This window comes from Oncorhynchus clarkii, unplaced genomic scaffold (assembly GCF_045791955.1).
Source record: "Oncorhynchus clarkii lewisi isolate Uvic-CL-2024 unplaced genomic scaffold, UVic_Ocla_1.0 unplaced_contig_10622_pilon_pilon, whole genome shotgun sequence".
In the NCBI taxonomy this organism is placed as follows: Eukaryota; Metazoa; Chordata; class Actinopteri; order Salmoniformes; family Salmonidae; genus Oncorhynchus; species Oncorhynchus clarkii.
Window position 1 is genome coordinate 1,800 of NW_027260018.1, and position 16,752 is coordinate 18,551.

A 16,752-nucleotide genomic window follows, 5' to 3' on the forward strand; every position below is an offset into this window, starting at 1 on the left:
ATATCTATCTAATTTCTTAATGGCCTAATACATGGCACAACAGGACAATTCATAGACAGTTCAGTAGTAGGGAGGTCTTTAAGAGCGTTAGAGGGCTCCAGAGAGCTTTACAGAGCTTTGGAGAGCTTCAGAGAGCTTTGGAGAGCTTCAGAGAGCTTTACAGGGCTTCAGAGAGCTTTACAGAGCTTCAGAAAGCTTTACAGAGCTTCAGAAAGCTTTAGAGAGCTTTACATAGCTTTAGAGAACTTTGGAGAGCATCAGAGAGCTTTAGAGAACTTCAGAAAGCTTTACAGAGCTTCAGAAAGCTTTAGAGAGCTTTACATAGCTTTAGAGAACTTTAGAGAACTTCAGAGAGCTTGAGATAGCTTCAGAGAGCTTTAGAGAGCTTCGGAGAGCTTTAGAGAACTTTGGAGAGCTTCAGAGAGCTTTAGAGAACTTCAGAGAGCTTGAGATAGCTTTACAGAGCTTCAAGGAGCTTTAGAGAACTTCGGAGAGCTGTGGAGAGCTTCAGAGAGCTTTAGAGAGCTTTCTAGCCAGGCTCTGCATGACCACCCGTCTGGCCAGGTCACTGTACAGCGCCACTCGGTGGACACGACTATCCACGACGCGGTAATCAAACCCGTTCGCCTGTCCCGTCACCAGCTGGCAAACGCCCGCCTCGTCAAAGCCCTCGCCCACAGTGACGGCCAGCAGCTGTGTGTTCTCTGCCAGAGCGGCGGCGGGGGCTCTGGGGATAGCAGCCCGGGCAGAGGCCACAGACCTGCCGTCCGTGAATACCACCACTTTCCTGGGGACAGCAGAGCGGCCCTCCCTCTGGAGGGTGGAGGTCAGGAAGGCCAGGGCAGCCGGTAAGTCGGTGGCCCCGTCCATGTAGAGCGTAGCTGCTAGCCCCGTTAGCACATCCTCAACCCTAGCAGTGAAGGGCACCTCCACTCTCTGCTGCTGCCCATCGCTGTACTGCATGACGGACAGGCGGAGCAGCCCTCCCCGGTCCTGTGACAGCAGCCTGGCGGCCATGTTCTCAACAAACTCTCTGGCTCTGTAGAAGTTGGCCTGGCCCACACTGGAGGAGCCGTCCAACATGAAGACTATGTCTGTAGCTTCCTGGAAGTTGGCTGGAGGAAGAGTAGACTATTTTAGAACAGCAGTTGGGGTTCAGATACATTTACATACATTCCACTAAATCTTTAAATTGCAGTACTAGGCTGAATGCTAAAAAAATTACGTATTGTAATACATAGGAAACTGTGACCATAAAAACAAGGGAGAGGAGCAGTCTTACCTGGACAGGTGTAATCAGGACATTTCTTATCTGTAAACACAACCCAGACCTTAGTTGAGAGCATAGGAACATATGAGCATGTAGCTAGCTCCTGATATTGTAAATTAGGGCTAGCCTGTACATAGATTACCTTGGCAGATGTAGCTAGCTCCAGATATTGTAAATTAGAGCTAGCCTGTACATAGACTACCTTAGCAGATGTAGCTACCTCCAGATATTGTAAATTAGAGCTAGCCTGTACACAGTCTACCTTGGCAGATATAGCCAGTAACGTTGTTGAAGAAGGAGTCCTCCAGCAGTTGCACGTGGTCTGTAATCTTCAGGTAGAGTCCAGGTGAGGCTGTGCCCAGACAGGTGATCTCCTCCAGCATGGTGGCGTAGGACGCCCGTCTGAAGATGTCACCTATGCCAATGCCCACCACCTGAGGAGCCAAGATGGAGGACATACTGAGGCTTTGCCACAAAATGGCAGACTTGGAGGAGAGAGAGATGGTTCTCTTTATGTCTAATGAAATGAACCCTTGGTCCTGACATCATCTCTTCACCCCCAACCTATACATGTCCTTCAGCCCACTCTCCCCCATCCCATTGCCCAGTCCCATTGACATCCCTCACCCTTATATTGGGCACAGAGCAGAGGGAGGACAGCGGTTTGGCGTCCCGGCGGGTGTCCGACTGTCCGTCTGTCAAGACTATGGCCACCTTTCGGTCCAGCTGGGAGCTGCCGAATGCCTGCCGGGCAAAATCCAGCGCCTCTCCCGTGTACGTACCACCGGCAATCCAGCGCATGTTTCTCACCGAGCTGCAAGTATGGGACATCAAACACAACAGTTAGTCAGTCAGTCAGTCAACTGATATCAGGTAACTGCTGTACTTTGGACTTTTGACTCTTATCTGGTCGGACCTTTTGAGCTGTGCTACTGTGGTGATCTTGGGGTCCTCCATAGATACCAGCTCCTGGGTGCCGTCATGGCTGTACTGAACTACACCCACTCGTGATCCTAGCTCCTTCTGCAAACAGAAACACACACAGAGAAACAACATTTAGTTAAGGCCCCTCTCTCACCCAGGGAAGTCAGGACAAATGTTCACCCACCTTGTCTTTGCTGAACTTGGTAATCTTGTTGATGATTCGAATTATAAACTCTTTTTCCAGGGTGAAGTTCTGCAGCCCAACACTCTCTGAACTGTCCAGTACAAAGAGTAGCTTCACCGGACCACACTCACACACTGTGAATGCCAGTTACATTGTCATTATAATAATATCATGATATATTCTGAGCATCATACACCATATGAATAGTACAGATGAAGGATCTTCATTTGATCACTCTTTTGTTGCTGAAAAATGTCCTGCACGGCAGGAAATGCAAACTTGTAGTGTGTTCGAGGCTTAAAAAGGCTTCTAAAGTTTGTAATTTACACTTTAGAATGTCAGACTTGATTTGCCCTAATGAAAAATGTATCAACTCCTACAAAAAAATCCCAGTTAACTATAATCCACATAATAATTCACATTCCCTGTTGCTGCAGGATTATTTCCTTGCTGTAGCAAACTGTCTCAAATTAAAATCGTACATCTGTATATCTATGTGACTATTTACAATACATGCTGTGGATGTAATTTGGTGCCTCTCAGAGTCTCTCACTGGCATACAGAGTGAAATTGAATCTTGAAAATTGAAACTGAAGGTCATGCAAGGATGTAAAATAATGCCATGTGTAACTGTTAAGCGCTAAAACTTTGTATGGTCCAGGAACTTACCACAGCATGCTACAAGAGAAAAACAAAGACATTACATCAAGATCCACCCTGATTCATATCTTAATCACAGCCCCATCATTTACATTTTTTTTTTTTTTACAATCACTAACATCCTTTTGTCCAATCTGTAGTCACATTTTCAAAACTCTAAACACGATTAGCACAACATCTGTCTGTTGTGGACCATACCAATAACACAATTCATGTTGTTTTCACAGAATATTCAGTTAATTAACACGTTTCTAAAATGCTTACACTTTCTTTACATACAAGCTTACCCAAACCATAATGAGGGATCTTTCTTGTCTTATTTATAAATGCTTGCACACAGTATGCCAGAAATGAACGTCATTTATGTAGACGAGGCAGGGTTTAACCTGGGAAAAACACGTCTGTGGGGAAGAAAGGTCATCGGGAAAAGGGCCACCGTTGATGTCCCGGGTCAGAGAGGAGCAAATATCACAATGTGTCCTGCAATCTCTCTGGTTCGGTCCTGCAGAAATGCCATATTGGTCCCTACAACACTGAGCTCCTTCTTCTGTTTTTAGATGACCTCCACAAACAACTGGTGCCAGAAGCAGAAAGGGAACAGGAGGGAGGAAACACTGAGCAATTATTTTCTGCCTGGAGGTGGAAAGTGTATGATCAACGGCCACATGACCGTGATCTTGCAGAGTTACTCCACCTCAAGAATTGCATTTGGTGAACGGCTCGGAACACACATACTCATTCAAGCAAATGAGAAATAAGTGCACTCAGGCTATCCGGAAGGCCAATGTTAGTTACTTTAAGGAGCAGTTCTCTCTCTGTGGGTCTAGCCCCAAGAAGTTCTGGAGAACGGTTAAAGACCTGGAGAATAAACCCTCCTCCTCACAGCTTCCCATGTCCCTTAAAGTTCATGATATGGTTGTTACTGACAGTAAGCACATGGCTGAGCTCTTTAATCACCACTTCGTTAGGTCAGGATTCCTATTTGACTCAGCCATGCCTCCTTGCCCGTCCAACATTTCCTCATCTCCCACCCCTTCTAATGTGGCTATCCCCGATGCTTCTCCCTCTTTTTCCTCTGCCCTGCAACAAAGTTTCTCCCTGCAGGCAGTCACTGAGTCCGAGGTGCTAAAGAAGCTCCTGAAACTTGACCTAAAAAAAACACCTAGGTCAGACGGTTTAGACCCTTTCTTATTTAAGGTTGCTATCCCTATCATCACCAAGCCTATCTCCAACCTTTTTAACCTTCATGGGGAGGTTCCCCTTGCTTGGAAGGCAGCTATGGTTTGTTATTTATTTAAAGGGGGAGATCAAGCTGATCCTAACTGTTATAGGCATATTTCTATTTTGCCCTGTTTATCAAAAGTGTTGGAAAAACTTGCCAATAATCAACTGACTGACTTTCTTGATGTCTACAGTATTCTCTCTGGTATGCAATTTGGTTTCCGCTCAGGTTATGGATGTATCACTGCAACATTAAAGGTCCTCAATGATGCCACCATTGCCCTTGATTCTAAGCAATGTTGTACTGCTATTTTTATTGACTTGGCCAAAGCTTTGATATGGTAGACCATTCCATTCTTGGGAGTATTGGTGTCTCTGAGGGGTCTTTGGCCTGGTATGCTAACTATCTCTCTCAAAGAGTGCAGTGTATAAAGTCAGAAAATCTGCTGTCTCAGCCACTGTCTGTCACCAAGGAAGTACCCCAAGGCTCAATCCTAGGCCCCACGCTCTTCTCAATTTACATCAACAACATAGCTCAGGCAGTAGGAAGCTCTCTCATCCATTTATATGCAGATGATACAGTCTTATACTCAGCTGGCCCCTCCCCAGATTTGGTGTTAAATGCTCTACAACAAAGCTTTCTTAGTGTCCAACAAGATTTCTCCAACATTAACCTGGTTCTGAACACCTCCAAACAAAGGTAATGTGGTTTGGTAAGAAGAATGCCCGTCTCCCCACAGGTGTGATTACTACCTCTGAGGGTTTAGAGCTTGAGGTAGTTACCTCATACAAGTACTTGGGAGTATGGCTAGACGGTACATTGTCCTTCTCTCAGCACATATCAAAGCTGCAGACTAAAGTTCAATCTAGACTTGGTTTCCTCTATCGTAATCGCTCCTCTTTCACCCCAGCTGCCAAACTAACCCTGACTCAGATGACCATCCTACACATGCTAGATTACGGAGACATCATTTATAGATCGGCAGGTAAGGGTGCTCTCGAGTGGCTAGATGTGCTTTACCATTCGGCCATCAGATTTGCCACCAATGCTCCTTATAGGACACATCACTGCACTCTATACTCCTTTGTAAACAAACTGGTCATCTCTGTATACCGCAAGACCCACTGGTTGATGCTTATTTATAAAACCCTCTTAGGCCTACTGCACCCTTCATCCTCCACATACAACCCCCGTTCTGACAGTCACATTCTGTTAAAGGTTCCCAAAGCACACACATCCCTGTGTCTCTCGTCTTTTCAGTTCGCTTCAGCTAGCGACTGGAACGAGCTGCAACAAACACTCAAACGGGACAGTTTTATCTCAATCTCTTCATTCAAAGACTCAATCATGGACACTCTTACTGACAGTTGTGGCTGTTTTGCGTGATGTATTGTTGTCTCTACCTCCTTGCCCTTTGTGCTGTTGTCTGTGCCCATGTCTGTACCATGTTGTGTTGTCATGTTTTGTTGTTACCATGCTGTGTTGTCATGTGTTGCTGCCTTGCTATGTTGTTGTCTTAGGGTTCTCTTTATGTAGTGTTGTCTCGTCGTGATGTGTTTGTTAATCCCAGCCCCCGTCCCCGCAGGAGGCCTTTTGCCTTTTGGTTGGCCGTCATTGTAAATAAGAATTTGTTCTTAACTGACTTGCCTAGTTAAAATAAAGGTTAAATAAAAAAATTACAAATTGAAGTGACCAAATGTCCCTCCTGGATGCAATGGATGCTGGCTGCAGAGACATCTCAGCTGAAGACTGCCAGGGGTGGATGAGGCATGACAAGCGTTTCTATCCAAGGTACAGAGACTTCTCAGCTGAAGACTGCCAGGGGTGGATAAGGCAGGCCAAGCTTTACTATCCAAGGTGCATAGCGAGAGATGACATTGGATGTGTTGTTGAACCAAAGGCCATGTATGTTGGATGTGTTGTTGAACCAAAAGCCATGTATGTTGGATGTGTTGTTGAACCAAAGGCCATGTATGTTGGATGTGTTGTTGAACCAAAGACCATGTATGTTGGATGTGTTGTTGAACCAAAGGCCATGTAAGTTGGAGGTGTTGTTGAACCAAAGGCCATGTATGTTGGAGGTGTTGTTGAACCAAAGGTCATGTATGTTGGATGTGTTGTTGAACCAAAGGCCATGTGTGTTGGATGTGTTGTTGAACCAAAGGCTATGTGTGTTGGAGGTGTTGTTGAACCAAAGGTCATGTATGTTGGATGTGTTGTTGAACCAAAGGCCATGTATGTTGGATGTGTTGTTGAACCAAAGGCCATGTATGTTGGATGTGTTGTTGAACCAAAGGCCATGTATGTTGGATGTGTTGTTGAACCAAAGGCCATGTATGTTGGATGTGTTGTTGAACCAAAGGCCATGTATGTTGGATGTGTTGTTGAACCAAAGGCCATGTATGTTGGATGTGTTGTTGAACCAAAGGCCATGTATGTTGGATGTGTTGTTGAACCAAAGGCCATGTATGTTGGATGTGTTGTTGAACCAAAGGTCATGTATGTTGGATGTGTTGTTGAACCAAAGGCCATGTGTGTTGGATGTGTTGTTGAACCAAAGGCCATGTATGTTGGAGGTGTTGTTGAACCAAAGGCCATGTATGTTGGATGTGTTGTTGAACCAAAGGCCATGTATGTTGGATGTGTTGTTGAACCAAAGGCCATGTATGTTGGATGTGTTGTTGAACCAAAGGCCATGTATGTTGGATGTGTTGTTGAACCAAAGGCCATGTATGTTGGATGTGTTGTTGAACCAAAGGCCATGTATGTTGGATGTGTTGTTGATCACTGGTAGTAATTTCATGTTGCTAATAAAGCTTTTACTGCAGCAATTCTGTCACTTACTATTTTTTTCTACTTTACATTCTATGAAGTAAAGATAACTCATTCACTTTTAGATAGTATGTTGCCAAAAATGCCCACAATCGACACTCAACCAAAAAATGTAGAGTGGTTTACAGTAAGAGGAAACTGAATGATAAAAACAATGGATATCATATTGTCTAATGTCTGCAGGTAGAACTGAAACATGAAAAGTAATGCAGTTTTTGTAATGCCATTAGCTGTTAGTATTTTGAAAGTCATTGTGTTCTGATTGACTATACGTTCCTCTTGGATAGAAAACATGTGTTTTGACAGAATGATTAGATACTGTATTGAGTCGGGTATGCCATGCTTTGATAGAGTTAATGTATGTACAGTAGAGAAAGGTTTTTTTGCATTTTGAAATATAGAGTTGGTATTTAATGTTTGTAGTTGTATTTTGGTTTGAGCAGAAAATGTACTATTTGGCTAATTGTGTGATGTAGGGGTGTTGCTGTCTTAAGACTTAATCATCTTAAGTATAAGTAAACGCTTGTTAGCAATTGTAAAAAACTTTAAAAACACTTGCATTCCAAACATACACAACAAGCACTGAACTACAGAGTTCTTATAGCTACATTACATCCACAGCTGCCGCCACAATTCGTGTGTCCCTGAGTCTGTGTGCCTGCATATGTGTGTGCAAGTAAGTGTGTTCGAGAGTGTGTGTGTGCCTTCCTGCCTGCGTGTGTGTGTTTAAGTGATTGCGTGTGTGTTCGTTTCCATCTCTTTCACAAAGTTTGTCCCAAACTCAACCCAGGATAAATGATGCTTCAAATGAACTGTTTAGCTAGGAAGATAAACTGTGTATTAGTCAGCTTTAAAGGAGACATGTTTAGATGTCATGTTTACATTTCTAACAGTAGAGGTTGGGACTGTGTTCAGGCTCACTGATACGTCTTCTAAATCTATGTTGAGTAAACTTATGTTTCACTAAAGGAACATGTTCGGCACAGCACAATGTTCATCTGGAAAATAACCAGTATGACTGAATTTTGAGCACTCGATATACTTACAGCAGAGTTTCTGAATGACCTCCAGGATCTTACATTCCTGAGACAGGAAGATAAATGCATTACAAGGAGATTTAGGAGAATCTTGTGACTGTCCATTTCCATATACAGTGGGGAGAACAAGTATTTGATAACCTACAAAATCGGCAGTGTTTCCTACTTACAAAGCATGTAGAGGTCTGTCATTTTTATCATAGGTACACTTCAACTGTGAGAGACGGAATCTAAAACAAAAATCCAGAAAATCACATTGTATGACTTTTAAGTAATTAATTTGCACTCCCCCATTACACACACACAGTGATGAAAAGTGTGTTGGACTTTGAATAAGAATGTCATATAAATATATGGATGGGCGATGGCCAAACGGCATAGACAAGATGCAGTAGATGGAATAGAGTACAGTATATACATTTGAGATGAGTAATGTAGGGTATGTAAACATTATATAAAGTGGCAGTGTTTAAAGTGTCTAGTGATACATTTATTACATCCAATTGTCATTATTAAAGTGGCTATAGATTTGAGTCATTATGTTGGCAGCAGCCACGCTGTTGCGCCTTCTTCACCACGCTGTCTGTGTGGGTGGACCAATTCAGTTTGTTCGTGATGTGTACGCCGAGGAACTTAAAACTTTCCACCTTCTCCACTACTGTCCCGTCGATGTGGATAGGGGCGTGCTCCCTCTGCTGTTTCATGAAGTCCACAATCATCTCCTTTGTTTTGATGACATTGAGTGTGAGGTTATTTTCCTGACACCACAATCCGAGGGCCCTCACCTCCTCCCTGTAGGCCGTCTCATCATGTTGGTAATCAAGCCTACCACTGTAGTGTCGTCTGCAAACTTGATGATAGTAATTTAGCTCAGTTACCTTCGCTTTCTTGGGAACATGAATAATGGTGGCCCTCTTGAAGCATGTGGGAACAGCAGACTGGGATAAAGATTAATTGAATATGTCTGTAAACACACCAGCCAGCTGGTCTGCGCATGCTCTGAGGACACGGCTAGGGATGCCATCTGGGCCAGCAGCCTTGCAGGGGTTAACACGTTTAAATGTTTTACTCACATTGGCTGCGGTGAAGGAGAGCATGCAGGTTTTGGTAGCGGGCCTTGTCAGTGGCACTGTATTGTCCTCAAAGCGAGCAAAGAAGTTGTTTAGTGTATCTGGGAGCAAGACGTTGGTGTCTGCGACGGGGCTGGTTTTCTTTTTGTCATCTATGATTAACTGTAGATCCTGCCACATATTTTCATGTCTGAGCCATTGAATTGCGACTCCACTTTGTCTCTATACTGGCGCTTAGCTTGTTTGATTGCCTTGCGGAGGGAATAGCTACACTGTTTGTATTTGGTCATGTTTCCGGTCGCCTTGCCATGATTAAAAGCAGTGGTTTGCGCTTTCAGTTTTGCGTGAATGCTGCCATCAATCCACGGTTTCTGGTTGGGGAAGGTTTTAATAGTCACCGTGGGTACATCATCACCGATGCACTTGCTAATAAACTCGCTCACCGAATCAGCGTATACATCAATGTTGTTGTCTGAGGCTATCCGGAACATATCCCAGTCCACATAATAAAAGCAATCTTGAAGCGTGGAATCAGATTTAGTCGGACCAGCGTTGAACAGACCTGAGCACGGGCGTTTCCTGTTTTAGTTTATAGGCTGGGAGCAACAAAATTGAGTCGTGGTCAGACTTGCCGAAAGGAGGGCGAGGGAGAGCTTTGTATGCATCGCGGAAGTTAGAGTAGCGATGATCCAGAATTTTGCCAGCCCAGGTCGCGCATTCGATATGCTGATAACATTTAAGGAGCCTTGTTTTCAGATTAGCCTTGTTGAAATACCCAGCTACAATAAATGCAGCCTCAGGATATGTGGTTTCCAGTTGACATAGTCCAATGAATGAGTCCAATGAAGTTCTTTCAAGGCCATTGAGGTGTCTGCTTGGGGGGGGGGTATACACGGCTGTGATTATAATAGAAGAGAATTCTCTTGGTAGATAATGCGGTCGGCATTTGATTGTAAGGAATCCTAGGTCAGGTGAACAAAAGGACTTGAGTTCCTGTATGTTGTTATGATCACACCATGTCTCGTTAATCATAAGGCATACACCCCCGCCCTTCTTCTTACTGGAGAGATGTTTGTTTATGTCGGCGCGATGCGTGAAGAAACCGGGTGGCTGTACTGACTCTGATAACGTATCCCGAGTGAGCCATGTTTCCGTGAAACAGAGAATGTTACAATCTCTGATGTCTCTCTGGAAGGCAACCCTTGCTTGAATTTCGTCTGCCTTGTTGTCAAGAGACTGGACATTGGCAAGTAGTATACTCGGGAGCGGTGAGCAATGTGCCCATCTACGGAGCCTGACCAGAAGACCGCTCCGTCTGCCCCTTCTGCGGCGGCGTTGTTTTGGGTCGCCTACAGGGATCCGATCCATTGTCCTGGGAGGTGGTCCAAACAGAGGATCCACTTTGGGAAAGTCGTATTATTCCTAGTCGAAATGTTGGTAAGTTGGCATTGCTCTTATATCCAATAGTTCTTCCCGGCTGTATGTCATAAGACTTAAGATTTCCTGGAGTAACAGTGTAAGAAATAATACATAAAAAAACAAAATACTGCATAGTTTCCTAAGAACGCGAAGTGAGGCGACCATCTCTGTCGGCGCCATCACGATCCTGTGGTTCATTAAGTACCAGTAGGACATGATCCTGTGGTTCATTATGTACCAGTAGGACATGATCCTGTGGTTCATTAAGTACCAGTAGGACATGATCCTGTGGTTCATTAAGTACCAGTAGGACATGATCCTGTGGTTCATTAAGTACCAGTAGGACATGATTCAAGATCACTTGAATCTCTCTTTGACAGGCATGGCGCCAGGATTTTCTCTCCCATTGCTAAGGGGGAGCTTGACCAATACGTGGGGGATGCTCAGAAAATAATTGATTTTCATGACTTCAGAGTTAAGGAAGTTCTCGTTTCTTCAATAAAAGCAGATATGGCACACAGCACATTCTATATAAATGTAGTTTAATTGAATTTGGCCAAAGAATATTAAACAAAATAGCTACAAGCCTAATTAATACAAGTGACCACAAGGCAATGACAAAAACGTCTTTCACGTGCAAAGGTGCAAGACTTCAGCACCAAGCACTGCATGGGCGCTGTCCGGTGCTGAAGTCTTTCAGCAATAACAACACAATACATCCAAAATGCGACAACAACAGGAAGTGCATTTATTCCATATGCATAATCAGACAACTGTGTGTTGGTAATAATGTTTCGGATTAAATGGCTATCAAGAAGTGCATTTACCCTATGCGTGTCAACTGTGCACACATGGTGTAAAACGAGCTGGCTATCATCACAATCTTAGCGATTATATTTAAATTGCAAAAAATACTTGTAGACCGACTGGCTGACAATATGCCTGTGTCTTCTTGTTCCATCTAGATCCAGATCAGCATGATTGAATCATGTTTCCACCATTGGACAGGCGCTCTGTCAATTAAAAGACCTTTCAGTTACTCACCAAGTGTTGTTTTATAGAAGGACAACGCGTCTGTTGTTGTGGTTTAGTGCAAGATAGTCTATAATCTTCTGGACATTGGTTGTTTCAGCGTGTATGGACAGGCAGGCAAGGTTGATGAATCGAGGGTTTGCCATTTTGTTTCTCATGTAGATTTTTACACGCCGCATGCAGGAAAAACTGCGCTCACATGACGTGGAGGTTACTGGCAGTGTGACAGATATGTGTACAAGTTTATACAGTGCCTTGCGAAAGTATTCGGCCCCCTTGAACTTTGCAACCTTTTGCCACATTTCAGGCTTCAAACATAAAGATATAAAACTGTATTTTTTTGTGAAGAATCAACAACAAGTGGGACACAATCATGAAGTGGAACGACATTTATTGGATATTTCAAACTTTTTTAACAAATCAAAAACTGAAAAATTGGGCGTGCAAATTTTTTTTAGCCCCTTTACTTTCAGTGCAGCAAACTCTCTCCAGAAGTTCAGTGAGGATCTCTGAATGACCCAATGTTGACCTAAATGACTAATGATGATAAATACAATCCACCTGTGTGTAATCAAGTCTCCGTATAAATGCACCTGCACTGTGATAGTCTCAGAGGTCCGTTAAAAGCGCAGAGAGCATCATGAAGAACAAGGAACACACCAGGCAGGTCCGAGATACTGTTGTGAAGAAGTTTAAAGCCGGATTTGGATACAAAAAGATTTCCCAAGCTTTAAACAACCCAAGGAGCACTGTGCAAGCGATAATATTGAAATGGAAGGAGTATCAGACCACTGCAAATCTACCAAGACCTGGCCGTCCCTCTAAACTTTCAGCTCATACAAGGAGAAGACTGATCAGATATGCAGCCAAGAGGCCCATGATCACTCTGGATGAACTGCAGAAATCTACAGCTGAGGTGGGAGACTCTGTCCATAGGACAACAATCAGTCGTATATTGCACAAATCTGGCCTTTATGGAAGAGTGGCAAGAAGAAAGCCATTTCTTAAAGATATCCATAAAAAGTGTTGTTTAAAGTTTGCCACAAGCCACCTGGGAGACACACCAAACATGTGGAAGAAGGTGCTCTGGTCAGATGAAACCAAAATTGAACTTTTTGGCAACAATGCAAAACGTTATGTTTGGCGTAAAAGCAACACAGCTGAACACACCATCCCCACTGTCAAACATGGTGGTGGCAGCATCATGGTTTGGGCCTGCTTTTCTTCAGCAGGGACAGGGAAGATGGTTAAAATTGATGGGAAGATGGATGGAGCCAAATACAGGACCATTCTGGAAGAAAACCTGATGGAGTCTGCAAAAGACCTGAGACTGGGACGGAGATTTGTCTTCCAACAAGACAATGATCCAAAACATAAAGCAAAATCTACAATGGAATGGTTCAAAAATAAACATATCCAGGTGTTAGAATGGCCAAGTCAAAGTCCAGACCTGAATCCAATCGAGAATCTGTGGAAAGAACTGAAAACTGCTGTTCACAAATGCTCTCCATCCAACCTCACTGAGCTCGAGCTGTTTTGCAAGGAGGAATGGGAAAAAATGTCAGTCTCTCGATGTGCAAAACTGATAGAGACATACCCCAAGCGACTTACAGCTGTAATCGCAGCAAAAGGTGGCGCTACAAAGTATTAACTTAAGGGGGCTGAATAATTTTGCACGCCCAATTTTTCCGTTTTTGATTTGTTAAAAAAGTTTGAAATATCCAATAAATGTCGTTCCACTTCATGATTGTGTCCCACTTGTTGTTGATTCTTCACAAAAAAATACAGTTTTATATCTTTATGTTTGAAGCCTGAAATGTGGCAAAAGGTCGCAAAGTTCAAGGGGGCCGAATACTTTCGCAAGGCACTGTAGATGTCCACGAAGGAGTCTTGAAGGGTTAAAGCATGGACAGGAACTCCAGTGGGCTGCTAACTGTTTCGCCCGGTTCTTTTTTTCTTTCCAAGAGCCGGCGCACTTGGTGCACCTCTGCCAGCTGACTGTCCTCTCTGATTCCATAGTGCTGTGACATGGGCACAAGGCTCTCCTTTTGAAGGAATCTGGCATGCTTGGGGTTGAGGGCTGACTTCCCCATGAGAACTGTACCTGCTTCTGTGTAAAAGTGTTGGGTCATTTCGTTCACCAGTCGGTCAATGACATGAGAGGAGAGGAGATGGATGGATGTTCGGTTTGAATTGGAGCTTCAACTATAAAGTCCTGTAGATGGCGAGGATGTTGGGATTGTCTCTTCTCTTGTGGGGCGGCGGTTGTACGGCGAGATCGACCTTTGTGCACAGGGCCTCTGCCTTGCTCCATATGGCTCTCCAAGAGTCCTCCGTGTGCTTTTCTTTTATGCTCGTGATGACGGACTGTGCGAGGTCAGTGGCAATCTCGAGCAAAAGATCAGGGGACTGTAGAGTGTCAGACATAAAGTTTGCTGTGCGGAACAGATCCTCAAACAGGATAAGGTGGAAAATGAATTCAGAATCAATGAGTGCGAGTAGTGACCGCTCGTCAGTCGATCTGCGTGAATTGGACTGCGTCCTTTAAGGTTGCAGTGATGGCTGGGAGGGGTTTTTGCACTGCCCACAGCGAGTAGTACTGGCAGGACCATCGCGTATTAGACAGTTTCTGGAGTTTAATGGGCTGCTGTGAAGGCTGAAGTTCCCTTTGCTTCATAATGAAATAGGCATGAACAAATGAGCCTGAGAAAAACAACATATTTACCTCATTGGTTGGATATTTAACAATTATTTACTTAACAAACAGTAAGATATTTCTGTCCTGCTAATGCTGTGTTTTAAAAACCAACAGCCACATTGCATTCTATGATTAGTGGTGCATATGAGACATATGTCTCCGGTCTGATTAAGCCTGCATTCCATAGACAAGATATGGTGTATGTTTAGCCGGGATAGAGAGAGCCTGGAGGAGCAGAACCAAGGCCTCAGTATTCCTAAGTATCTGGGAAACTAAGACAGGGTGGGGTTAAGACAACACCAGAGGCAGATGACCAGGAGATGAACCCAGAGTGGCTTAGGATGGCCCTTAGTCTGAATGGGAAGGGTGGAGCCAGCCATGACAGCATTTTTAGGTCTACTATATATACACACAACTCTGCATTTCTGTAAAAGTTAAGCTCTCAGCAACACAACTTAGGGTGTGCAGTCGACGGTTTCCTTATTGCAATAATTAATCGATGTTGAATAAAGATGATTGTTTGAATAATTGTCCAAGTCTCTCTCAGTACTGAAATTTCCACGACAAGCGCCATGCCTGCTCTTTGAAACTTTGACTGAAAAGTTTTCAACACAGCTTGAGTAATTGGAGAGATTTTTCACTTTATACATATGCCAGTCACTGCTTCCTCAAAGACACTTATACTGGTCTGGCTGTTGATAAAAGCCAAGGTGTTTGGATGTCAATGGCTAGTGGTGCAATCCAAGTTTATTGGTCCTGACAAGGAGTTGGAACCAGTTCATGGAAAAGAACCAAAAACATTTTCAATGAACAGAAACGGAACCCGGATTGAAAGTTATCAATACTGTTCCAGAACAGAATGGTTATTTTAAAAGCATGGGAACCGGTTTATAACGTTATTTTACTTTCCAGGCATTTTTTTCTAGTCCCACAAATGCAAAATCCTCCCTCTGTCACTCAATCTTTACTAGTGTGTGTGTGTTTAGGCTATTGTAGCCCCTCCCCCCTCCAAAGTATAGGCTACTGTAGCCATCCCCCTCCAAAGCATAGACTACTGTAGCCCCCCCCCCCCCCTCCAAAGTATAGGCTACTGTAGCCCTCCCCCTCCAAAGCATAGGCTACTGTTGCCCTCCCCCTCCAAAGCATAGGCTACTGTAGCCCTTCCCCCTCCAAAGCATAGGCTACTGTAGCCCTCCCCCCTCCAAAGCATAGGCTACTGTAGCCCTCCCCCTCCAAAGCATAGGCTACTGTAGCCCTCCCCCCTCCAAAGCATAGGCTACTGTAGCCCTCCCTACTCCAAAGTATAGGCTACTGTAGCCCTCCCCGTCCAAAGCATAGGCTACTGTAGCCCTCCCCCTCCAAAGCATAGGCTACTGTAGCCCTCCCCCTCCAAAGCATAGGCTACTGTAGCCCTCCCCCTCCAAAGCATAGGCTACTGTAGCCCTCCCCCCTCCAAAGTATAGGCTACTGTAGCCCCTCCCCCCTGCAAAGCATAGGTTACTGTAGCCCCTCCCCCTCTAAAGCAGTACTGACATTACAAGCATGATTCAGAAGATAGGGAGAGAGATTTAATTAGCTGGAGAATAATTCACTTTTACAATACTAGTTAAGGATTCTATAGGCCGAGTTATCACATTTCACATTGGATATGTTCACTACAAAAAGGAAACGTGTTTTTAATTCAGCTGCCGCTCTGCACACACAAGCTTGTTAGCTCAAAGGACATTCAAAGTTCCTCCATAGAAGCTCTTCTTCCTAGATATAATTATGTGGACCTAATTCAGATAACGCATGTCATAACAAGATGCCCAGCGCTTCAAGCCTACTCCTCAACTTTCTCTCGCTCTCTCGCCACCAGCAAAATTTCAGTCGCCATAGGCTACACTTGTCTGTCCATCACGTATGTAAACAACTAGTTTGCCTGCTCTATCCGCACTGATTGACAAAGTAATCTACTGAGCTAAACCGGTTCATATCTTTATTTTTCTGGACGTAACAGTGGAATGGAACAAAAAGAATAGTGTTTCTGTTTAGAAAGAACTATTGGAAAATAATTTGGTTCCAAACCCTGATGCAGACCTGCAGGTCCTCTCAGACCTGGTTATATAGATAGAGAGACAGAGAGACAGACAGACAGACAGACCTTTAAACCTGCAGGTCCTCTCAGACCAGGGTATCCAGACAGACAGACAGACAGACAGACCTTTAAACTTGCAGGTCCTCTCAGACCAGGGTATCCAGACCGACCGACCAACCTAAAAACCTGCAGGTCCTCTCAGACCAGGGTATCCAGACAGACAGACAGACAGACCTTTAAACCTGCAGGTCCTCTGCAGGTCCTCTCAGACCAGGGTATCCAGACATACAGACAGACAGACCTTTAAACCTGCAGGTCCTCTCAGAC

The 16,752-nt window shown here is 44.2% G+C and overlaps 1 protein-coding gene across 1 annotated transcript; it reads right to left on the reverse strand.

The window, feature by feature from the left end:
- Positions 1-507: 507 nt before the first annotated feature.
- On the reverse strand, positions 508-13,782 carry LOC139401028 (collagen alpha-1(VI) chain-like). The gene is made up of 9 exons (XM_071145554.1): positions 13,627-13,782; positions 8,139-8,175; positions 3,048-3,056; positions 2,379-2,527; positions 2,187-2,293; positions 1,898-2,084; positions 1,533-1,704; positions 1,283-1,312; positions 508-1,115 (listed from the first exon to the last, which is right to left on the reverse strand). The coding sequence occupies exons 1-9, from the start codon at positions 13,780-13,782 to the stop codon at positions 508-510; spliced, it is 1,455 nt and encodes a 484-aa protein (XP_071001655.1).
- Between the last annotated feature and the right edge of the window lie 2,970 nt (positions 13,783-16,752).

What these genes read in the sequence shown, in the direction of transcription:
- LOC139401028 (XM_071145554.1), bottom strand. Translation starts at nt 13,782, where the DNA reads ATGACCCAACACTTTTACACAGAAGCAGGTACAGTTCTCATGGGGAAG. An exon ending in CCAAGTTCAGCAAAGACAAG is followed by an intron (nt 2,294 to 2,378) that starts GTGGGTGAACAT and finishes TTCTGTTTGCAG; the next exon opens with AAGGAGCTAGGATCACGAGT. An exon ending in GCTCTGTGCCCAATATAAGG is followed by an intron (nt 1,705 to 1,897) that starts GTGAGGGATGTC and finishes TTGGCTCCTCAG; the next exon opens with GTGGTGGGCATTGGCATAGG.